This window comes from Lontra canadensis, unplaced genomic scaffold (genome assembly GCF_010015895.1).
Source record: "Lontra canadensis isolate GAN:19392208 unplaced genomic scaffold, GSC_riverotter_1.0 scaffold13, whole genome shotgun sequence".
Lineage (NCBI taxonomy): Eukaryota > Metazoa > Chordata > Mammalia > Carnivora > Mustelidae > Lontra > Lontra canadensis.
The window spans coordinates 10,764,096-10,790,097 of record NW_022631007.1 but is presented as its reverse complement, the minus strand read 5'-3'; the positions used below and the strand labels follow the sequence as shown (position 1 = coordinate 10,790,097).

At 43.4% G+C, this 26,002-nt stretch overlaps 1 protein-coding gene across 1 annotated transcript in view; it reads right to left on the bottom strand.

Moving 5' to 3' along the window:
• The window catches only part of ARMC9 (armadillo repeat containing 9), a 152,985-nt gene that overhangs the window by 115,724 nt on the left and 11,259 nt on the right, over positions 1 to 26,002 (bottom strand). Inside the window, exons 4-8 of the mRNA XM_032857478.1 lie at positions 20,878 to 21,048; positions 18,962 to 19,117; positions 12,313 to 12,405; positions 10,580 to 10,604; positions 2,901 to 3,058 (exon numbers count right to left, since the gene is read on the bottom strand). Of these exons, the coding sequence (XP_032713369.1) occupies positions 2,901 to 3,058; positions 10,580 to 10,604; positions 12,313 to 12,405; positions 18,962 to 19,117; positions 20,878 to 21,048 (603 nt within the window). The remainder of the gene's footprint in view (positions 1 to 2,900; positions 3,059 to 10,579; positions 10,605 to 12,312; positions 12,406 to 18,961; positions 19,118 to 20,877; positions 21,049 to 26,002) is intronic.

Here is a 26,002-nt window from a genome sequence, read left to right as displayed (position 1 = left end):
CTGCTGGTCCCTCTAGTTCCACTAACCTTCCAAAGAGCGTTCTAGAGCAACGAGAGGGGATCCTTCCACAGCATGCCAGACCACAGCATGCCAGACCACACCGCCCCACTGTTCTGCTCCCCAGGAAAGGAAAGGCCCCATCCTTACTCCTGCCCTGGAACCTCCAACCTGCTTGTGCCTCTCCTCCTCCCTCACTGGGCTCCTCAGACAGGATAGGCACACTTCCACTTTGGGTCCTTTGCATCCTCTTCCTTTGGCCTAGAATTCTGGGGGGCATCCCAGAGGACAGCATACCTAATTCCCTCGCCTCTTCCAGTGAAGCTCAAATCACGCTCACCCTGACTGCCTATTTAAAATTGCCCCCTGCCCACATATACACACATGCCCACCAACTCTGATCCCCTTCACCCAGGTCCTTTTCTTCCCCATGGCCACTGTCAAGTTCTAATTCCCCACGGCCACTGTCAAGTTCTAACTCACGACATCATTTATTATTTGTTTATTTATGTGTAATGTTCATCAGCTCTCGCCCCTACTGGAATGTATGCTCCCCGAGGTCAAGGATCTTTGTGTTGCTGCCCAATAGAGCCCACATACCTAGAACAGGGAAGGCCTGGTGCGCAGTAAACATGCAACAAATCTGTGTTCAATGAATGAAAGAAGCATATAAAAAATGTTCAAAGTCATGTGTAAAGAATATAATGTATATTTAAATCCTGACATACTATTTCTCATCGATCAAATCTGCAAACAAATACAGATGTTAATGCCAATAGCCAGGACTGGCAGGGGTATAAAGATAAGCACTGCCAGGGGACTCAGATGAGCAGAACCTTCCTACCGGACCTGAGTATAGACTTCAACCTAGAAAACCAACTTTTAAAAAATGAATAGAAGAAACAAAATTTTAAAAAAACAACAAATGAAACAGGGGCACCAGGCTGGTTCAGTTGGTGGGGTGTGTGACTCCTGATCTCGGGGCTGTGGGCTTGAGCCCCAAGTTGGGTGTAGAGATTACTTACATAAATAAAACTTTAAAAAAATAAATAAAATTTTAAAATTAAAAATGTAACAGAGGCTCATCTCCTCCCATTACATTTGTACTTTATGACAGTGAAAAGCTGGAAATGACTTAGATGTCCAAACGCAGGGAACAGACACTAAGGGAAGTATGACGCTGCCGAACAATGGGATTGAAGCCACTAATGGTGAGACTTGTAGAATAATGACGTCAAGAATGCACGATTGGGCGCCTGGGTGGCTCACTGGGTTAAAGCCTCTGCCTTCGGCTCAGGTCATGATCTCAGGGTCCTGGGATCGAGCCCCGCATCGGGCTCTCTGCTCAGCGGGGAGCCTGCTTCCTTCTCTCTCTGTCTCTATCTGCCTCTCTGCCTACTTGTCTGTCAAATAAATAAATAAAATCTTAAAAAAAAAAAAAAAGAATGCACGATTCAGGGGCGCCTGGGTGGCTCAGTGAGTTAAGACTCTGCCTTTGGCCCAGGTCATGATCTCAGGGTCCTGGGATCGAGCCCCACATCGGGCTCTCTGCTCAGCGGGGAGCCTGCTTCCTCCTCTCTCTCTGCCTACCTCTCTGCCTACTTGTGATCTCTCTCTCTCTGTCAAGTAAATAAATAAAATCTTAAAAAAAAAAAAGAATGCACGATTCAGCAGTAAGGAAAAAAGATTAGAAAACTTTGGGTGAACTAGGGTCCATTTCTGTAAAATACACGTATCCAAGCACTGAAAAAAAATACGGAATGTTAAGTGTTATTACTAAGTGACACAATTACATGTAATTCAAGTTTCATTTTTACAAAGTTCTCTATTTCTAAAATTTTCTATAATACATATTATTTCATAATCATATTTTGAAGTCACTAAAAAAAATTTTTTTTTTAAGTAATCTCTATGCCAAACATGGGGCTCAAACTCATGACAAGATCAAGAGTCACATGCTCTATCAACTGGGCCAGCCAGGCACCCCACTAAAAATAATTTTAATGCACAACCTTACATTTGTGACAAAATTATACACAACTTAATACATGCACATGAGTACCAAACTGGGAAAATCAGAATAAGATCAACAGAACTGGATCAATGTCAGCGTTCTGGTTGCACTACTGGACGACAGTTATGCAAAATGTCACTACTGGGGGACACTGAGCAGCTGTGCCAAGACTCTCTTTGGTTATTTCTTAAAATTGCATGTGAACTTACAATTATTCCATTTTTAAAGAAAATGTGTATTTCCACAAAGAAATTTTACTATACTTTCTAATTTTTTAGTAAGGGAAACACTAAAATCATTCCCATTAAAGTCAGGAATAAGACAAGGAGGCCCAGGACCACATTATTCCACAATGTTGCACAGTCTTAGCCAGTAGGCTAAGAAAAAGGAAAAGTCATTATAAATAAGGAAATAAAACAAAAATATCATTATTTGAAGATGATATGACTGCCAACCTAGAATACAGGAGAATCAATCAAAAGAATGTCTCAGATTAAAAGAGTTCAGAAGGATAGCTGGATATCAAATCAGTATGTGAAAATCTGTAAATTTCCTCTATACCAGTAGCGTATTTCTCCCATTTTTATACCACTCCGTATTATTTTTTTCTGTTGCCAGACAATTTATGCTTTGTTAACGTAAAGAATAAGGCAGAGGAATAATGATGTGGTTGAGAGCGTGTCAGGAAAAATGGATAAAATACTGCGAGCAGCACAATAACTGGTGTGGGATGTCGGTGTGGTCTCCTTTCTGCACTTGGCTTTGTGAGGCAAAAGGGTCAGGTGTCATTGGCCAGGAGTGGCCGGGAATCCCATTATCAACGGAGTCCATGCTCTTAGCACTTCTTTAGCTCCTAACAGACACACGAGCAACTGGGGATCTTTCTTACCATCTTGCCACTGACTGTGGCCTCCAGAGAATCCACCAGCTCTGCTGTGACCCCGATGAGATTGTGGTAGTCCGCCTGGATCTTATTGTACCGCTTCAGGTAAGTCATGGACCTCCGTTCAGCTTCTACCAGCTGCTGGTAGAGCTGCTGGGACACATCTAGGAAGACAATATATATTCAAACAAAACAACAGTACAAAACCCCCACAAAAATACAAAATAGTCATATTCTTCTCAAGGGAGTATCGTGTCTACTTTCAGAGTATTTTGTTATCACAATGAACTTGACATTATTCGTGGTTAACGCTTTGCTGCTATTTCTCCACGTGTTTAATTACCAAGTGCTCTGTAACCACTGATTTTCAATTTCTTATCTCTGGTAGTTCAACTGACCCATCACTGGTTTTCCTCACAATCTATTTCCTTGACTGAGCTCCATGCAATTTCTTTTAGTTGTTCTATGAACAAAGAAACAAACTCAGTGTTTCTTTCTATAATCAGCTCACAAACTGGATGAACCAGACCTGCGTCTTTTCCCCATTTTGCCCAGTGAGGTTGTCTGGGGGAGAGTAAGTATCTGCAGGACAGTTCTTCATTTTAAATAAAGGTTAGGCTACTTGACTAATGCTGAGAAAGTGAGAATCCAGAATTAGGTAAGGTTCTAGGTGCTCACTCTGCCAGCTTGATAGAGCACAAACCGCCCCACTGGGCCTTAGAACAGGCAGATTTGGAAGGTGCTAGGGCTCTCTTCTTGGACTCCCCAGCAGGGGCAGCACTTGATGGCCATACCACCAGGACACAGCTGGAACAGCAAATCTTCATCGGTGTCAACACTCCTTTGCCCTCTCTTACTTCCCTCTGTCCCAGAAAGCTAAGTTTGCATCGAAGGAAATGACGCTGCCCCCAGACCCAAGTTTAACTCCCTCTTGTCCCAATCCAGGGACCATGTAATACTTAAAAGTCATTGTTTTAGAACACATTTCATCCATACAGAAAGAGATTTTAAAATCATAAAGGCCTGGGCTCAAGCCCCTTCTCTACCACTTTCTTGCTGGATACCTTGGGCAAGACACTTAACTTCTGTGATACTCATTCCTTTCTTTTTTTTTTTTTTTTAAAGATTTTATTTATTTATTTGATAGATAGCACAAGTAGGCAGAGCAGCAAGCAGAGGGAGAGGGAGAAGCAGGCTCAAGCTGAGCTGGGAGCCCTATGCGGGGCTCGATCCCAAGACACTGGGATCATGACCTGAACTGAAGGCAGACATTTAACCAACTGAACTGCCCAGGTGCCCTTCTATTTTTTTTTTTTTTTTTTGAGAGACAGAGAAAGGATACACACACATGTGCACATGCAAGGGGGAAGCGGGGCAGAGGGAGCGAGAGAATCCTAAGCGGGCTCCATGCCCAACAAGGGGCTCAATCTCACAACCCTGAGACCATCACCTGAGCCGAAATCAAGAGTCGGACACTTAACCAACCCAGCCGCCCAGGCACCCCTGATTCTCATGTCTTAACCTAAGAAATGGTGATGATGGTAATGACCTTAAAGAGTTATTGTGGGATTGTACAGCACGGGGAATACAGTCAATAATACTGTAATAACACTGTACGGTGACAGATGGGGACAACACCTATCCAGGTGAACACCGAGTATTGTACACCTGAAACTAATACAACACTGTATTAATTTAAGAAACAATGTATTCAATTTTTTAAAAAGCACACATACAGGGGCACCTGGGTGGCTCAGTGGGTTAAGCCGCTGCCTTCGGCTCAGGTCATGATCTCAGGGTCCTGGGATCGAGCCCCACATCGGGCTCTCTGCTCGGCAGGGAGCCTGCTTCCCTCTCTCTCTCTGCCTACTTGTGATTTCTCTCTGTCAAATAAATAAATAAAATAAAAAAAAAAGCACACATACAAAACCAAATCATTGGGAGGATTAAATGGATAGATACATCTAAGTGCCTAGTTCACCAATAACCCATGGAAGGTAGTCAATAAGTGGTAGCAATTACTATTATTTCCTCTATGCGAAGGGCCCAAGATCTTCTAAATGTATTTCTATGCAAGAAGAGAACTTGAAAAAACCAGAAGTTACACTGGAAAACAGCAGGACACAATGTTTGAAATATGTCAGAATCATCCAAAAATAAAGATGATCAAGCCTCACTTCCAGAGATTCTGATTTCTTGGGTGTGGGCTGGGAGCTGAGAAACGACAGTGTCAACAAGTCCCCATGTGGCTCAGACACAAACCACACGTTTGAGAATGGCCATCCTAACTCATCTATTCCTCTTACTGTTCTAAACAGCCATGAAGATCATGCACAAACTATATTTCAAACACTTTATTTCATGATTATGTGTAGAAGTAAAGTATCTTAACTATTAAAACCCAAAATATGGGGTGCCTGGGTGGCTCAGTGGGTTAAAGACTCTGCCTTCGGCTCAGGTCATGATCCCAGGGTTCTGGGATCGAGCCCCACATCGGGCTCTCTGCTCGGCAGGGAGCCTGCTTCCTCCTCTCTCTGACTGCCTCTCTGCCTACTTGTAATCTCTGTCAAATAAAATCTTAAAAAAAAAAAAACCAACCCAAAATATCACATAGTAATGAACTAATATTATTATTATTGTTTAGCATCCTTCAAATCTCTGTATTGAAGATAACTTTGAAAACTCTTTCAGCATGAATTTACATCAGGTATTCAATCTTTGGAGAACATCTCTGGAAATCATTTATCGAGTTTTTACTTAAATATTATTAGAGAGAAGGAGTCACTATCATCTGCCTATGCTAAATATTTTTAAGGATTTTTAAATGTACAAAATTCTCGATTACATAAACTAGAACTTCTGACGATGAAAATTCTACAGGTTGGTTCATAATTCTATTAGTAATGACAATTAGAGAGCATCCATGCGAACTTTCTCAATGTGTACCAAGTGGCAGATGATGAATGAAGTACCAAAACCCATTAACTGGGACAAATGACCTCACAAATCATCAATTTTTATATTGATGATAAATTTTATATTGTCACCAAAGTTGTCCTCTTGAAAGGAGACTGCAGAAAGGAACACCCCTGCTTGGAAACTTGGAAACTCAAAAACTCACTGTGCCATTAGCTAAATGTAAGGGACTACTGTGGCACTTCTGCCTTGGGATCCCAGAAGTGGACAATTCCAAAGTATGGTACATCCGAGGGTAGAGAGACCTAACTGCCAGCAGCCATAGGAAGGAGAGAAGTGGGCAGCTGGGCTGAAATAGTTGTGACCAGTTCAAATACACCGGTCAGCAGAAGAGCCTGCTGACCATGCAGACACCTTAGCTGCCTGCAAACAGGACCTGACTGTTAGTGGAAGCTACTGGGGTCACAGCTCTAAGATCTCAACTTTATTTCTGAGCATTAAAAAGAACTTTGACTCTTTTTTCCTTTTCAAAAATTTTATGAGACAAGGACATCTGAGCCAAGATCCCTTGCCACGCAAGAGCCCAAGTTTTAGTGGAGAGGAGTCATTACAAATTCCGTGTTATATTAATGAAACTGTCTTAGTCATGCCAGCGACATTTACTGGGACTCGTCATATTTCAAAACTGACATAATTTGTACCAAAATCCAAAGAACTACATCTCAAGTTTTAAACAATGAGATGCATATATACAACTAAAAGAATGTGGGTTAAGGTCACAGAAAGGTTCTGGATCATTCCAGCATGCACTAAAACAGTAACAGAAGTGATGGAGATCTCCCCTGCAGCCAAGCCTCAAGCTTTCTCTTAACATTTCCATTTTAAGTACATTGCTTTTTTTATTTTTTTAAAGAGTAGATGAGATTTAATTTTAGAGATCCCTTTGTTGCTCAAGACAAAATGATACATTTTAAAATATGGAACTCTTTTTCCAATATCTAAAAATCTATAATCAATCACTCTAACTTTACAATACAATATACTCTCTTCCTTGTATTCAGATATAAATCAGCTCTTTGCTATTCTGCTAATCCGTAAGTGCTGGATTAAGAAAGTTATGATGTATAACCATGAATATAAGTCATCATTTTAAAAACACCATTTAGGGCTCTACACTCTAGAAAAATGGTCAGCTGATGATTTTCTGAAGGGATCAAATCAATTAATGGCAAAAATGCTAAAAGATAATATTTCTCTACCTTTTTTAGATGACCAGGTAAAATAACACAATATGCTGTATTTCCAACCTGAATTTTTCTTCTAAACTCCATTTTAAAATGTAATTCCTTTTGAGAGAATTTTCCACTCCAAGCACTTTTCTAGCCTCCTTCAACACTTATGGAAATCAGCTTGTCCATGAACCCTTCCTATCAAGATACACAGAATAATGACTTGCCCAACCATTCAATGTAAAAACAACACCTAAGTCCACAATTAAATTAAACTGGTGGCATGTCTGGGCTTTGTGACCACTGCAGCCATAAGTGTTGGTGGAGGGGACAAAGTGCAGACACTGGCCAACCACAAAGTGCAGACACCGGCCAACCTCGAGCCCCTAGCATCAATGCCCAAGGGGGGTAACCTTTGGTCTCCATGGCAACACTGCATTGCGGGGCTCATTCAGCCACAGACGCAGGCTGTGCCTGCCAGTCTCAATTCCACACACATTCTGCTTGGCTTCCTCAGCAAACTCAATAAAAATCAAACCAAAAGAAGGCTCAAACACCCTGGTCTCCTTGCTGAAATCCAAAGGAAAGATCTATAGAAAAACACAGGCTCGTCCCCTCGCAGATTTATTTTATCTGTGAAATTGGGCCACTTCTCAGTGGTTCCTATTTGGCTAGCCTCCGAAACCGCAGGGTATGCTGGGGTGACAAGGGCTGGCTGAGGCTCAGGAGTTGGGAGGCTTTCCACCATCTTTCCCTCCACCAGCACCTAGGAGCTCCAAGACAGAATCTGAACATGGACCAAACAGATTCAATCAAGAACTAAGGCGATTTTCTGAAACTCAAAGGACGCAGGTGGGGTAGTGGTTTTCAAATAACTGCCACGTCTTTGACACTCCTTTCTGTCCAGAGGCGGAAGGCCATTCTCCTTCCCCTGAATGCAGGCTGGCCTTGGGAATTGCTTCTTTTTTTTTTTTTTTTAATATTTTATTTTATTTATTTGACAGACAAAGATCACAAGTAGGCAGAGAGGCAGGAAGAGAGAGAGGAAGAAGCAGGCTCCCTGCTGAGCAGAGAGCCTGATGCGGGGCTCGATCCCAGAACCCTGGGATCATGACCTGAGCCAAAGGCAGAGGCTTTAACCCACTGAGCCACTCAGGCGCCCCGGGAATTGCTTCTAATGAGGAGAATACAGCACACATGACACTGAGTTCCTTGAAAGGCTGGTTTAGAAAAGGTGACACGGCTTCCACTGGCTCCGTCTGGGGACATTCGCCCTTGGAGCTTGGTCACCATGCCATGAGGAAGCCCAGGCCACTCAGATTCCAGACAAGGGCCTCAGACTTGCGCTAGTGGGTAAGGAAGTCTTGAAGATGGCTCCACCAGGCTCCGTCTGCATCCACGAGACATGGAGGGAGAAGTGCCTGAGCACGAGACTCACACGCCACACAAGATGATGATGACGATATAAATAGACATTGTTGTTTTAAAGCCACGAAGCCTGAGGCGGTGCACTAGCTTACAACAGAAACAGAAACAGTGGGGCGAAGGCGCATTTCTGGGAGTTACGGGGCAGGACCCAAAGGCCCAGTGCAGTGTATGAATTCCCACTGCTCTGGGGGCGTCTGGCTGGCTCCGATGGCTAAGTGATGACTCTTGGTTTTGTCTCAGTTCATGACCTCGGGGTCCTGGGACTGAACCCCGCACTGGGCTCTATGCTTAGCACAGGGTCTGCCTGAGGACAGGAAAGGGTATATGATGTGTTTCACACCTTTGGTAAATTCTGGTGGCATAATCCTCAGTCCCTCTCCCTCTGCCCCCATCCCCGCTCACATTCTCTTTCCATCTCTAAAAATGGATAAATAAATTGTTTAAAAAAAAATTCCCACTGTTCCTAATATGAGAAAACTGGCAAGGGACCCATGCCAGTCAAGACCTGGGAACTGTATTAACCCTTCAGGGAGCAAGCCTGAGGAGCTGAGGAAATCTGCTGGGACTCATCCTCGGGCACAACTACCCTGGGGGCAGAGCAGCCTCAGCAAGCCCCAAGGCTACAGGCCTGCTGACCCCTGGAGCATTCCATGTTGACCCACAAGGCCACATCTGTGGCCCAGCTCCTCCGTGCTCAGGCACAGACCGATGCTCCCCTGTGAAGGATCAGTGGGTCCTGTCCCTCTGAGCTACGGGGGGCAGGAGGGTGGCAGAACCGCTGGGGACACGCACAGCCACACAAGGCAGAAACAGGCATTCAGACTTCCCGCATCTAAAGCTACTGCCTCCCTCCTTGTGTGTCAAATGTAAAACGTTCCTCTGTCAACTCCCTGGAAAGCAAAGAGCTAAATAATTTACCAATGTTTCCTTTTTTTTACAAAACTTTAACTCTCTAAAATAAAACAAAAAACAAAAAACCACGGAGAAACAATGGCAGGAAGTTTTGCAATCCCCTCTAACATTACCCTGCCTTGGAAAGGGCCAATGTGCTATTTTACGTGGTAAAACTCCACCTGCTGGGCACTGACACCAGAACTTAGACAGGCGTGTAACACTTCACGCACCCTTTCCAACATTTCAGCAGTTTCCTAATGTAGCATCAAAGCCAAAGCTCAGGCAAAGAGCCACAATTGTGGTCACTATTTGTTTTATTGTTGTTGTTGTTGTTTTACAAACCCTTGTGTCAAGGGCTGACCGGCTACTGACTTCATATTACCTAACATTTTTCTCACCTTACTGAAAAATGAATAGTTCTAGTGTTTTTTTTTTAAAAAAAAAAAAAAAAGCTCATAATGGAAAACCATCATTTTATGCTAAAAACTTAATGTTGGAATTCCTACTTTGAATGTAAAAAATGGAAATGCTTCTAAGATGGTGCTCCATATTGCTATGGAAGTAAGACCCCACACACTAGTTCGAGGTAAGAGTGAAGAAACTAAAATGATTCCTTCCCGCCCCCCACCCCCGGCTGCACAGGATCTTCTGGCTGGGCTGCTGCAGTTCTGTCCCTTGGGGCAGGGCCTGGATTCCCTTCATCTTTCCGCATCTGGGTTACCTGATCCACCAGCCCTCCTGCAGAGGGGGCCTCAAGGAACCTCAGATAAACTTGATTGCAAAGCACTTCATAAATATTTAGACTTTTATTAATTAAAAAATAATTTAGACTTTTAAAGCCTTTGTTCACCAAGTTCACACATTTTCTCCATCTCTGTTCCTATCTCACTACTCAAAAGTGAGTCAAAACTTTTGAGTTGGCAAACCTGTTCTTTAAAAATGTTAATCTAAGGGTGCTTGGGTGGCTCAGTCTAGTCAACGACTGACTGTTGGTTTCAGTCCAGGTTGTGATCTGTGTCATGAGATGGATCCCTACATTGGGCTCTGTGCTTAGCTTGGAATTTGCTTGGGGCTCTCTCTTCCCCTCCTTCTGCCCCTTCCCCCTGCTCGCTTGCTTGCGCGTGCACACTCTCTCTCCCCCTCCCAAAATAAGTAAATAAATAAATCTTTAAAAAAATAAAAATTAAACAATAAAAAATGTTAATCCAGATGATTTACCTTTGTTACTTTGTCCGTTCTCCTTCTGGGATGAGAAAAAAGTTGAGGAAAACAGGCATTGAGGATAAAGTCCTCAGGGTCTCTCACACTGTGTGGCCAGTCTGAGAAAGAGCCTTAACAAAGGTCTAAGGGAGAATTCTCAGGACAGTGAAGGCTGATTCCTAATGTAGCTGTAAGGAGCTGAGACACTTACAGACTTCTCAGGACTTGGATGCCTCACTCTCAAGTGACTCCTTCTCTCCAGCTCAATTCCTGCTATGTGCGTGCAAGTCTTGGCGCTGTTTCAACAGCCCCCTAAGCAGCCTCCCTGCCCCCTTCCAAAGACCGTCCCCACTGCTACCAAGCATTCTACTAAAAATGCAAACTGAACCTACACCCTTCAACTCTGTCACTTCCATTTTAGAGCTCTACCCTACGAAAACTGAGATCGGGATGACAACAGCAAAACACTGTAGCTGAGATCACACTCTGGAGCCAGACTGCCTGAGTTTCAATCTCAGCTCCCACACATCGGGCCACATGACTGAAGGCAAAATACTTAACTTGTTCGGTTTGGGTTTTCTTAATTTTTTTTAGTAACAGCTTTACTCAGATATAATTCACATATAACTCACTCATTTCAAGTATGTATTTCATTGGTTTTCAGTATATTCATAGAGTTGTGCAACCATCACTACAATCAATTCTAGAACATTCTTATCAATCCCCCCCAAAAAACCCTGTACTCATTAGGAGTCATCTCCATTTCCCCTACCCTCCCTGGCCTTGGGCAACCACTATCTACTGTCTCTGCTGATTTGCCACTTCTGGACCTTTCATACACACGGAATCATATAATATGCAGTCTCTCATGTCTGGCTTCCTTCCCTCAGCTCGATGTTTTCAAAGTTCATCCACATTGTAGCATCTGTCTGTCAGGACTTCATTCCTTTACACATCTGAGTGATATTCCATTATACGGGTATGCTGCATCTTAGCTATTGATTCACCCCTTGAGAGACATTTGGGTTGTTTTCGCTTTCTGGCTCTTTTGAATAATGCTGCTGTGAACATTCGTGTACACACTGTCATGTGGACACAGGTTTTCAGTTCCCTTGGGTATAAAGCTACAAGAGGAAATGCTGGGTCATATGGTAACTCTGTTTCAACTTTTGAGGAAACAGGCTATTTTTGAAGAGTACTTAATGATATGGAGAAATGTTCTCTTCATTTGATAAAAGTATTTAAAAACACACACATGTACAGGTATCTGTGTTTATGTAAACATTACATATTTTTGGGTGTATGTACATATACAAATGCATTTCTGTGCTTTCTAAATTTTCTATGAGGAATATGATCAATTTTATAATCAGGAGTAAAAAGGAGTGATTTTTTTTTCACATGTAAATATGAGCATGATATTCTTCTACTAAAAGGCTTCAAAGGCTTCTCTTGACTTACAAGACCTCATACAAAGCTTTGTGCCCGGGGCCCTGCCTAGTCTCTGATTTTCTATTCTTCAGGTCCAGCAATACTGAATTCCCAAATATACTGTCTCAGTCCTTTTGCATGAGCTATTTCCTCTACCTGGAATTCTCTTCATGGGCCTTGACACACTCTCCCATGAGTGCCTCATTCACCTCGAAAACATGAAAGCCAACACTAACAGTTAAATCTCCATCTCAGTGGTGCCTAAGCCAGCATGCCCCTCCCGCACCACAGGGGGTCTCCATCGGGCTTCGAAAGGATACATATAATGTTAAAAGCTTCGGTGTGTTACTGGCCTTAAAAATTAAAGCCAGAAACTTTTCCAACTTCAACTTTAATTCTGGAGTCCAAGAATCCTGAAATAAAAAAAGAAAAATGATAAAAGCCCTAGATCATTAAGTGCCAAGAGCACTGGCAAATTGTGGCCTTTGGTTTAAATAACCCCATCCAACAGTTACTGAAATCAAAAGCTTGATGCCTTGCCGGTGGTGCGATGCTGTGAAAACTAGGTCTTTGGACATATGACTAATTCATTTATAAAAGATTCAAATACCCACAGCAGGAGGAAAGAACGGAGTTCTTTCATAAACAAGGAAAAAAGAGCCCTGTACGTGATTTGAATATTTCAAGTGATTTAAGCGCAAGCATGACAAATAAGCTTATTAGGTGGAAGGCCAAACAGAATTCAGAATCGTGGAAGCACACACGGTGCTGGCAGGCACACACGGTTATCACTCAGTTCCTGAGAGTTTCCCAAACAGAAAGACTCATTTCCATAAACCTCATCAATTTCTTCTTCTTCTTTTTTATTTAAGATTTTATTTATTGGACATAGAGAGAGACAGCAAGAGAGGGAACACAAGCAGGGGGAGTGGGAGGAGAAGCAGGCTTCCCGTTGAGCAGGGAGCCCAATGTGGGACTCCATCCCGGGACTCTGGGATCACGACCTGAGCTGAAGGCAGATGCCTAACGAATGAGCCACCCAGACGCCCCACCATAAACTTCATCTAGGTAAGAACAAAAAAAAAAAGACAGAAGCTGTTATCTGCCTCAAATAACCCATCATGTCAAGATTTACGATATACTTTCATTTTGATTTGTCTTTTAATAATAAATTACTTATCTCAAATAATGCTCATTGAGAAGGAAAAAATAATGACTTAACTAGTAAAATAAAAAGTGTTACAAGCAATTATCTTCCTCAGGACAATTTTCCTTACAGTCTTTATATAAAAATATCTACACCCAAACCAAGAAGTTCCACAAAAAAGAAGCAAGATCTCTAAAAATTCCTTGGTACTTACCTCTTGGGCCCTGCCCCCTGCCCCAGACCCCAGTCCTTCCCCGCTTCCCCTCCCCAGCTCTGTGCCCTTATCCATGCCCTCACACCACCTGTTCTACCCAGGGCATCATCTGGCTTTTTGAAAAAATATTCTCTTTTTTTTTTTTTTTAAGATTTTATTTATTTGACAGAGACCACAAGTAGGCAGAGAGGCAGGCCATAGAGGGGGAAGCAGGCTCCCTCCTGAGCAGACAGCCTGATGTGGGGCTCAATCCCAGGACCCTGGGATCATGACCTGAGCCGAAGGCAGAGGCTTTAACCCACTGAGCCACCCAGGCACCCCAATACTCTCATATTTTAAAAAGATTGTGTAATTCCCTGATGTGGCATGATAGCTTTAGTTACAGTGTGTGTGTTATGGGTTGAATTGTGTCCCCTAAAAAGATATGCTGAAGTCCTAGCCCCCTCTGAACATGATGTCATTGGAACAGGGCTGTTGTGGATGTAATTACTTAAGATGAGGTCATGCTGGAGTAGGGTGGGCCCTTAGTGAAACAAGACTGGTGTCCTTCTGAGAAGGAAAATTGAGACACAGACACAGAGAGAAGGTGGGCCCATAAAGACAGGGGACTGGAGTTATGCTGCTACAAGCCAAGGGACATTTGAAGCCATGAGAGGCAAGGAAGGATCCTCCCCTAGAGGCTTCACAGGGAGCACGGCCCTGCCAACACCTTGATTTCAGACCTCCGGCCTCATGAACTGGGAGACAGTAAGATTCTGTTGTTTAAGGCACCTGGTCTGTGACCTTGGGTTCCAGCAGCTCTGGGAGACTAGTACAGCACGCTACCACTCAAGGCTTCTGCACTCAACCATGTAAAAGAGAACTGCAGGGAAGGACTACTATGTTGGCTAACAGAAATGGAGATGTCTTAAAAAAACAAACAAAACAAAATATTTGGGACATGCAGACTTTCAGTTAAATTGCTCTGCTGCTGATTACTATGTTGTATAACCAACAAGCATATATTTTCAATTTAACTGTTTACCTCATGACGCTCTGCTAATGACAAGGAAAAGACTGGGATAATATCTCTCTGGGCAATGAATCCTTTTTTTTTTTTTTTTTTTGACTGCTCTTATTCTTCTGTGCTTTCAGCCTTGAGAACAAGAACATTTCCCAAGTCTGCTAGGCACCTGACTGCCCAGCTCCCATGGGGCGGGGGAAGCACTAGGCTGGTTCTCCATATTGCCTGCACTAAGTCACTCCTGCTCGTCACATCATAGTCTTTCCACTTGTAGAATGTAGACTTTACACTAGATGAGTGATTGTCTGACTTATTTTCCAACAGCAAAATGCTTCTGATCATTCAAAATCTTGCCCAGAACCCTAATATATGAAATAAATAAAAGCAGGGTATTCTTGTGGAAAGGAGGCGAGAGCTCCATGCTTGCCTCTCTTGGCCTACCCACTGCCTCTCTCTCCCTCGCAGAGCCCACAAGAATTCCTTCCATTTCTTTCCATTTTGCTAATTAAGCTTGACTTGGTCCCTGGCACCTAAGTGCCCAAAAGTTTTTCTGGAAGTGATCAATACCTAAATATCTCTTCAAGGAGATGCTCACTGACAAATAATTTGCTGAAAAGAGCTCATTTCAATCTCTACAAAGGAATTTCCTTTCTTGACACCTCAGCAGAAAAGATAACCTAAAAAAGCAATGAAAACAATTTAAAAAGGTGGATAAGTTAACCATATTTTAAAATCCATCCTCAAGTGGCAAGAAAGGAAAAGCAGAGGCTAAAAATGACAATTTTCACTCTAAGGATAACTCAGAGTCTAGAAGACCTTACACCTCAGTTCTAAGAGCAGTCATGGTACAGAACACAGTAGACACTAGGATCCACTCATAGTAAGCAACCTAATAGGAGACCCTGACATAAAACTGGGATCCCAGGGCATCTGGGTGGCTCAGTTGGTTAAGTGTCTGCCCTTGGTTAAGGTCATGATCCCAGAGTCCTGGGATCAAGTCTTATATCACGCTCCCTGCTTAGCGGGGAGTCTGCTTCTCCCTCTGCCCTCCCCCATTTCATGCACTCACTCTCTATATCATCAGGAAAAAGTCTATACCATCAGGAAAAAGTCAAGGACAAGCCAATTTACTGCCTAGAAGACTATAGCAAGGAAATCTACCTGTCTTGAACTTGACATTAGGTAGAAGGGGGGAAAAACCTCATTTGAAACTTCATAACCACACACACACACACACAAAATTGCAGCCTAAACTGAAATTATCTATGTGGTTCCCAAAGCCTTGAGCAAAGAAATTCAATTTAAAATGATCCTGGGTTGGTAATGCCTTAGATGACTGAGAGATGTAAATGCAGATCTTCTCTGAAAGAACCAAACTCCACTCAGGCCTCAAAAAATTCCCACAAGTCCCAAGTAAAATAAACGCATTGTCAAAACACAAAATAACTTTTTTTTTCCCCAAAAAGAGACATAAGGCACAGTGCATGAGAACCAGCTGATATTAAACTCAGCAGGAACAAATCGACAAAGGCTGCTGATGTATAATATGGTAAAAAAATAAAAAGAAAGGCTTGAAAATATGAGCAAAGAATAAGAGACTATAAAAAATGACCCAGGGGCGCCTGGGTGGCTCAGTGGGTTAAAGCCTCTGCCTTCGGCTCGGGTCATGATCCCAGGGCCCTGGGATCGAGCCCCACATTGGGCTCTCTGCTCAAGGGGGAGTCTGCTTCCCCTCTCTCTCTGCCTGCCTCTCTGCCTACTTGTGATCTCTCCCTCTGTCAAATAAAGAAATAAAATCTTAAAAAAAAAATGACCCAATAAACTTGAATTAAAAAACAAAAACTTCCATTAATAAAAGTTAGTAACCGAAATTACAAATTCAAAGAAGAGATTAAAGAACAAATTAGACTGTCTGAAGACAGGTGTGAATAAATCACCCAGAACACAGCCCCAACAGAGCTCGCAAGATGGAAAATACAAGATTTTAAGAGACATGGAGGACACAACACCGGGAACATCCTTGACTCTGCTAACCTGTGTACTTCACAATGGTTGAGATGGTAAATTTTATTTTTGTGTATTTCACCACAAATTTTTTAAATGAAAAAAAAAAAGGGGGGGACTGAAGAAGCAAGTCTAATGCAGATTTAATCAGATATGTAGATTAAATATAGATTTAATCAGACATCCAATAAAAATAATAAAGAGGGGGGACGCCTGGGTGGCTCAGTTGGTTAAGCGGCTGCCTTTGGCTCAGGTCATGATCCCAGTGTCCTAGGATCGAGTTCCACATCGGGCTCCTTGCTTGGCAGGGAGCCTGCTTCTCCCTTTGCCTCTGCCTGCCACTCTGTCTGCCTGTGCTCGCTCTCGCTTCTCTCTCTATGACAAATAAATAAATAAAATCTTTAAAAAATAATAATAATAAAGAGGAGAGGCAATATATGAAGAGGAAACAGAATTTTCCAGAGCTGTTGAAATACACAAAATATCACATCCAGGAAGCTCAGCAAATCCCAAGTGAAAACAGAAATCTACCCCTAGACATGCCATAGTAAAATTACACAACCTCAAAGGTCAGAGAAACAAGACAGATTACCTACACGGGAAGAGCAATTAGACTGATGGCCAAACTCCAACAGCAACAATGGGAGCGAGGTGATAACATCACCTTCGACGTCATAAAAGAAAATAGCTGTCTGGGGTGCCTGGGTGGCTCAGTGGGTTGAGCGTCCAACTCTTGGTTTCAGCTGAAGTCATGATCTCAGGGTTGTGAGATCCAGCCCACACTGGGCTCTGAGCTCAGCAAGGAGTTTGCTTGAGATTCTCCCTCTCCCTCTTCCCTCTGCCCCTCCCCACCCCATGCATGCTCACTCAAGCTCTCTCTCAAAATCAATAAATAAATCTTTTAAAAGCAGAAAGAAAGAGCGCCTGGGTGGCTCAGTGGGTTAAGCCTCTGCCTTTGGCTCAAGTCATGATTTCAGGGTCCTGGGATTGAGTCCCGCATCGGGCTCTCTGCTCAGCAGGGGGCCTGCTTCCCTCTCTCTCTCTCTCTGCCTGCCTCTCTGCCTGCTTGTGATCTCTCTGTCAAATAAATAAAATCTTTTTAAAAAAATTAAAGAAGAAAGAAAGAAAGAAAATAGCTGTAAACCTACCATTCTGGACCCTGTCTGAGAAAGCAACAGAGACATTTCGGACAAGCGAGAACGGGAAGAAGGATCTCCAGCTAAAGGAGACTCTAAAGGGACGTACGTAAGGCAGAGAAGATGAGAAGGTCCTTAATGTGAGACGGAACAGCAAGCACAACTATGGATAAATAGAAGGGTAAATCCATACACACTCAGATTGCATAAAGTAGTAAGATTCTGTAGCGTGTGGGGTTAAAGTATGAGTGTTAACACTTGACAATAACAACATGTGAGCTGGGAAGGGGATGAAAGAGGCAAATGCATTCTAAGGTCCTCGTAACGGTCAGGAAGAGGAGGAAGATATGAGCTTTAGATTTTATTATGTTTACATACTCAAGCACCTATGATGGCTACTGAAAGAACGTATGGAGAGAGTAGCAAAAGGAAAAAAAAGGGGATAAAATAACCCCCCATGAGGGTGAACTCTGCAGGCCAGCCCTGTGGCTGTGCCATCATCTTCATAAACAGAAGTCTTCACGGTTAGAAAGCCCAATATTTCTTTTCAAGTTTTACCCCCTTCCTTAAACACTCTATATTTTCAGCCTTCTCGGAGAGGAAAGGGGCAAAACTAAATTCGAATGGACAAAGAAAACCAAGCACAGACTTCAACATCGGCTACTCTAAGCCAACCCTGCTTTGATGAAGTCAGTTAGCTCGCTGGCCTTCAGTTTCGGGGTTACTTTTCAGGAAAGCTGACAGGTGTCTGACTAAAGGATAACAGAACAGGAGACGGAGATATGCCGGGTCTGGAAAGAAAGGAGGTTCATCCATGTCCCGTGTCCCATGAGCACTCTCCAGAGAGATGCTCGGAGACAGTGTGAGATCTTGCTTTAGAAAAAGCAACTGCATCAGTCCTTCACGTCAGTCCTCCACATTCTCATAAGCCTCTCAGGGGACACGTTAATTTTGTTAAGTCAATAAGAATTACTATAGTGGATAAACACTGATAATAAATAGTACGCTGAAATGTCAACTGTGCTGAAATAAAACAATGAAAAGAGCTTAGGCAAGTAGTCTGAAGGAAGTAATAGTACACAACCAGGTCCTCAGACATGTGCCAAGTAAGTGAGACTCCTAATACAAATTAAAACATATATAGCCAGCAATTACGTAAAATAACCTAGTTCTTTTCAGGCCACCAATTTGCACTGTGATTAAATAAAACTTACCTTTCAATACTGAAAAAGTATGCAAGGAATGCTTTAAGAAGTACACTTAAAGATAGTTCTGTTAGTCTGGGTTAACAAGTCTTAATCCAACCAAAAAAAAAAATCACATTTTATGGCACAAGAAAAGTTCGCCCAAGAAAATTATCTGAAAACAGAAGCGAATTTTCAGTTTTTTTACAGCATCATTCAGAAACCACGAATACTGACGAGATGAAACCACAACGCCACCCCGGATCAGGTTGGTCACTCACCTGGAAGAGCTCTTTAAACGAGGGGTGTACCATGGGGTTGGGAACAAAAGGCAGAGCATAGAATGGGAGGAACTCCGTGGTCTGGCTCAACGCTGCCCCTTTGGTCTCCAGGTAGGTTTTGAAATAAGAAATCCTCTCATCCAGGTCCTCTTTGTCCTGCAAAGAAGGAAAGACACTCGCTTGGGGTCTCATGCTGGACGCCCAGTCCCCCCATCCATCCCAACCTCTCTCCGTGGCTCCTCCAGTTTCAGCCATGACGCTGGCTTCCTCCCTATCCGGCCTAGCAAGCACGCGGTCTCTGGTCATTCTAACACCACCCCAAATGTGCCCCTTGACCAAACTTTGTCATGACTCTCAGAGAACTGGATATATAGTTCCACTTGCTGCCCTTTTACTTTGTAATTATCATGTTCTCAGATCTTTAAAATTCTTCATAACAGTCATTTCTACCAGCAGGACAACATATCATCTCATGGGTCTATCACAATTTACTTAACCAATTCCCCTATTATTAGACATGGGCACGGTTTCCACTTGTCACAGATCATAAACATGTGGCTGTGTCTCCAGGATTCCCTCAGGAGAGGTGTCTACAGGTGAACAGGTGGACCTTTATGGTTTTTTGAAACAGATGCTTCCATGGCATTCCTCCTTCCTTTGCAAAGCGAACTACGGACTGCTCTTGCGGGCTTCACTGGTTCCAGGTGTGATCCAAAACAACTTTGATTTCCTCCAGCGCCTCAGTGAGGTAGGAGGACTTGAGCTACTCAGCCTGGAATCGAGCACTCTCCCTCCCTGACCACCTGGCCACACCAGTTATGTGCACCCTGTGGATGTGTATTCTTCTACTCGACACATCTTACTCCGTCTACACCGGGAAGCCCTCTTCTGGCCACCGGGCTTAAAAAAATATATGATGTTTAATGGTTTGTTTGTTTTTTTAAATCTTATGTCAAAAGTAAAAAGTTAGAAAAAGGCAGAGAAATAAAGAAAGTGAAAATCTCCCATAATGTCACCCCCCATGCGCCTTGTCCTCAGGAACAGGAATGGTTACCACAACTTACTGTAAAGCAGTTCCCTCTGCTACTGACGCCTCCTCTGGCCCCCCTGACATTTTAATAAGTGAACACAGGGGCTTGGGGGTGGTAGCTAATGCAAGGAGAAGCCACGAAAGAAAGGCATGTGGTTGGGATATCTGGGTGGCTCAGGGGTTTAAGCCTCTGCCTTTGGCTCAGTTCATGATCTCAGGGTCCTGGGATAGAGCCCTGCACCCACCTCTTTGCTCAGCAGGGAGCATGCTCCCCTCCAACACCTCTGCCTGCCTCTCTGCCTACTTGTGATCTCTGTCTGTCAAATAAATAAATAAAATCTTAAAAAAAAAAAAAAAAAAAAGAAAGGCATGTGGTCAAATGTCAACATGCACTGCTCCTTTCTGTCACTTGCTTTATGCTGGGAGGCTTGACGGTCATAGTGGCAGCCACTCTCAGCCAAACCCTCTGCACTCCTGCAGAAGGACTGACTGCTTAGACAGACCTTCACAAACAGGCATCTTTCCACGGCTTAAGCTTAAATTCTTCTGATAGACACTCTAATATGTGATCTCATTAAGTGTCCTCTTAGACATATGTGTATTTATGTTAAGTTGCCAAATAGGGAAACTTTATTTTGCTGGGTTTTCAAAAAATTTGAGACACTGAGGAAAACCATGTACAGAAATTATTTAATCTCCGTATAAACTACAAAATAAACTGCTGGGAATGAGATAGAAAATCATGCACAGGGCACAGGACACCTACTCCTTGGAAATATATGAGAAAATGGCCACAAAACTAAATTAATGCTCATTTACAAAACAAACAGCTAACATTCCCCTTGAACATACCACTCAGACCCACCAAATCACAAAGGGAACCTACAGGTCTCCCTACGGAGTGTTTCAGAAGATAGATGGCAAAATGGATGTGAAGATAGAATTCCAACTTCTGGGCAAGGGAGTCATGATCTCGAATGGAACTGGGAACGTGCTCCTCCCACAAATCGAAGAACACCTTCTGGTCTCCACTGTCAAATGCAGCAACGAGGTCCTTCTGTTGGAGAAGACATAAGACTGAACCTCAGTCGTAAGGGATGCCCATTCTTCCAATACCCCAAATTCTCACAAGTTACCTAATACCCTACAGGCCGCATATGTTCCATGGTTCTAGGGTAATGAAAACTCAGTCTCCTCCCCGAGATAAGGGACAGAAAAAGAGAGAGCTAGAAGGCTTCAAGCATCTTAGGCTGAGATTCGCACAAACCAACCCTAGCTGTAGTATCAAGTCTTGGCTTTACAAGGTACAGATGAAACATTTAACTCTCTGAAGTGGAAGGAGCCAGGCACAGGCCCAGGACTTGAGGCCAGAAAACTCACGGGCACATAAATACACGTGGACTTGCTGACCCACAGCATGTGATCGATAAAAACCAGGCCAGACCCAAAGCCCAGCCAGGCCTCAGCGGAATTCAACCCGCACATGGGAGCTTACCGACAGCCCAGCTGAGTTCTGGAGTGGCTCCTCCCACATACTGCCCCAGTCAATCCCATGCCTGGGCGGGGCGGGGGGGGGGGTGCTGCCATTTGCTCCATGTTGCTAACGCATATCCCATTAGGATGGTACTTGGGAAGTGACGACAGATCCCAATGCACCACAGAGTGACTCTATGACCACCAACTACAGAAACAGGGACGAACAGGCTGGAGGTGGAGGAAGGATCACAGGCCTGGTGCCCTTCCAGCCTCAGGGCTGTGTGAGTCTGACCATGGAGGGCAGACAGTTTCCCAACCTATCATGCAAAAGCTGAAATAGAGAATTCCGGGGAAAGGAGGTGGCAATTATCATGCAACTGGCCCCACAAGAAGAATGACGACTGACCCACTGCAAACACCTGCTGCATAATTTTGCAGATTCAAGAATAAGGCAGAATGGACAGAACTTCCCCAAACCACGTGATTCATATTGCTTTCCTTACTATATCAAATGCCCAAGATACTCAGACCTACATTTTGTGCTCATTTGCAAAAGCTTTCCTTGGATTGGATTTTCTGTAGAACCTTCAGTTCCCCCCACCCAACACCATTATTCATCACTGTTAATTGATCATTGTTTTTTATACTTTTTTTTTTAAAGATTTTATTTATTTATTTGACAGACAGAGATCACAAGCAGGCAGAGAGAGAGAGGAAGGGAAGCAGGCTCCCTGCTGAGCAGAGAGCCCGATGCGGGGCTTGATCCCCAGGCCCTGGGATCGAGACCTGAGCCGAAGGCAGAGGCTTTAACCCACTGAGCCACCCAGGCGCCCCATGTTTTTTTATACTTTTAAAAAATGGCTTTATGGTTTTCCTCTTTTTTTTAGGTTGTTCAGAAATAAACTTGTTAATATTATAAAATGGGAATGTACTGCACAGTGTTGCACTGTCCAGTTATGCTTAAAGACATTCATTAATAAAGAATCTTCGAGGGGCCTCTGGGTGGCTCAGTTGGTTAAGTGTCTGCCTTCAGTTCACGTCATGATCTTGGGGTCCTGGGATTGAGCCTGGCATCAGACTCCCGGCTCAGTGGGGAGTCTGCATCTCCTTCTGCCTCTCCCCTGGCTTGTGCTCTCTCTCTCTCTCTCTCTCTCACCTGCTCATTCCCTCTCAAATAAATAAAATTCAAAAAAAGATAAAAAAGGATCTTGCCAGCTGGGTGGCAATCAACTCTTGGTTTCAGCTGGGGTCGTGATCTTACAGTCTTAAGATGAGCCCCACACCAGGCTCCACACTCAGTGTGGAGTCTGCTTGGAGTGTCTCCCTCTGCACCCCAAGCTGCACTCTCTCTCAAATAAATAAATAAATAAATCTTTAAAAAACAGAATCTTCTACTGTGCTTATCACAGAAATGTTCTCTATGTTATGTGGTCAAGAACAGCTGACGATCACCTTACTCTGGAAGGTCTTGGCTCCTTGGCCTTGGAAACAGAGAAGGACAGCCTGTCAGCAACCACGGGAGGGGAGATGCCCAAAGTACAAACAGTCAAGAACTGGGAGGAAGCCCATTACGAACTGGTACAAAGGTGCAGGGGATCTTCCCAAGGGCCAGTGCTGCTGGAGCCTGACCCCACTCCAGGCTCCCTGCTACTGAGCTCTCAGCCAACCCTGCCATCCCTGCAAGCCACTCCAGGGGAGGTGTGTTCCCAAGAGAGGGCTAGTGACCAAGAACTCTTTGTGTGAAAGAGTTGCATACAGACTTGTGAGTATTTTAAGGCTTTGGGTCAAGGTATTTTCTTACGTGGCTTGGCAAAGTCCACATGTTCAAATGGGCCACATACAGTTTGTTCTAAATTCTTCCTTTGTAGATCTGGGACCACAAGCCTTTCCTGTATCGTTATAATCACATCTAAAATCCACCCTAACTTATGATTCATATCCTGCACTTGGAAATAGTCCCTGGATTTAATACCAACATACAAAGCAATCCAGTGTTGTAACTCAGTATAGTCACAAATATTAATGATCTTCTCTACTATAAAACCAAGATCCCAGCCAGAATCACCAAGCTCAGAATATTATACACCATCCACAATAACTTATAAACACAAACATACACACATAGACCCACTTCTTACAGAAGTGAGCTTCGGGACTCAACACTTGTTGAGTGCCACTGACACTTAAGATATTTTGCTAAGATGCTGTTCCAGGTATTTTGTTTGAAATTGCTATCACAGTGGGCACAGCTACTTTTTGGATGAGCCGAAAAAATACGCTTGTGGCAATCAGAAAGTTTCGAGGTCTTTCAAGTTACAGAAAAAAATGAACTGGGGCACCTGGGTGGCTCAGTGGGTTAAGCCTCTGCCTTCAGCTCAGGTCATGATCTCAGAATCCTGGGATCGAGCCCCGCATCAGGCTCTCTGCTCAGCAGGGAGCCTGCATCCCTTCCTCTCTCTCTGCCTGCCTTTCTGTCTACTTGTGATCTCTGTCAAATAAATAAATAAAATCTTTAAAGAAAAAAAAATGGACCTGAATACATCTGAGAAATGTGAACCCAAATCACAAGATATCCTTTCACATCCATTAGGATGACTACTGTCAAAACAAAACCAAAATCAACAAGTGTGGGCAAGGCTATGGAGAACTTAAACCCCCCTGCACACTGTTGATGGGAATATAAAATGCAATAACAATAAAAAAGAGTATAAAGGTTCCTAAAAAATTAAAAATAGAACTACCATATGATCCAGTAATCCACTTCTGGGTATAGATCCAAAATAACTGAAAGCAGCATCTCAGAGATATTTGCACTCCTGTGTTCACAGCAGCACAATATTCACAATAGCCAAGAGGTGGGAAAAACTCAAGTGTCCATTGATGGACAAACAGATAAACAAAATGTAGTAGACATATAATGGAATATCCTTCAGCTTTAAAAAAGAAGGAAATTCTGTCACATGCAACAACATGGACAAACTTTTCTCCCTGTCCCATCCAGCCTCCCTGAACTAGAATGCAAGCGCCTGGAGGGGGTGAGCTTTGGTTTGGTTTATTGAGTCCCCAGTGCCTAAAATGCATAACCTAAAACTCCTCAGGACGGGGAACATGTTTGTTTCAGTTCCTAAGCAACTGCACAGTATCCTCTTTTTCCTCTTCCCAAGAAATGTACACTAAAGAGGATACCTGCTGGAATGAGCACTGGGTGTTATATGCAACTGACGAATCACTAAACCATACCTAATAATACAGTATGTCAACTAAATTGAATTTAAATTAAAAACTTAAATAAATAAATAAAATAAACAAAAATGTACTTATGTGAAAGATATTACATCACAACCCATTTCCTAGGGAAGGGAGATGACATTACTGGAGTGCCTGGGTAGCTCAGTCAGTTGTGCACTGACTCTGGATTTTGGCTCAGGTCATGGTCTCAGGGTCATGAGACAGTGCCCCGTAATGGCAGGCTCTGTGGTCATTGGGGAGTCTGCTTCTCTCCCTCTTCCTCTCCCTCTGCCCCTCCCCTTACTTGCATGCGCTCCCTCTTTTTAAAGTAAATAAAAACATGAACAGACATTTCTCCAAAGAAGACATCCAAATGGCCAACAGACATATGAAAAAGTGCTCAACATCACTTGGCATCAAGGAAATACAAATCAAAACCACACTGAGATACCACCTCACACCAGTCAGATTTTCTAAAATTAACCAGTGAGGAAACGAAAGGTGTCAGCAAGGATGAGGAGAAAGGGGAACCCTCCTACCCTGTTGGTGGGAATGCAAGCTGGTGCAGCCACTCTGCAAAACAGTATGGAGGTTCCTCAAAAGTTTGAAAATAGAGCTACCCTATGACCCAGCAATCTCACTACTGGGTATTTACCCTAAAGATACAAATGTACTGACCTGAAGGGGGACGTGCACCCCAATGTTTATAGCAGCAATGTCCACAATAGCCAAACTATGGAAAGAGACTAGATGTCCATCAACAGATGAATGGATAAAGAAGATGTGGTATGTTTATACAATGGAATACTATGCAGCCATCAAAAAAACCCCAAAATCTTGCCATTTGCAATGATGTGAATGGAACTAGAGGGTATTCAGCTATGCGGAATAAGTCAGTCAGAGAAAAACAATTATCATATGATCTCTCTGATATGAGGAATTTGAGAGGTAGGGTGGGGGGTTATTGGGGGAAGGGAGGGAAAAAGGGATCAGGGAAGGAGATGAACCATAAGAGACTCTTAATCTCAAGAAACAAAGTGAGGGTTGCTGGAGTGGATGGGGGTAGGAGGGATGGGGTGGCTGGGTGATGGACACTGGGGAGGATATGTATTATGGTGAGCGCTGTGAATGGTATAAGACTGAAGATTCACAGACCTGTACCCCTGAAACAAATAATACATTATACATTAACTAAAAAAAAGAAAAAAAAGATATTTCTAATTCATGCAAAAACACCTGAGCATCTACAGGTCACTGTGGGGTGCCTGGGGGCCCTTGGCTGGCTCAGTCACTGGAGCATGTGACTC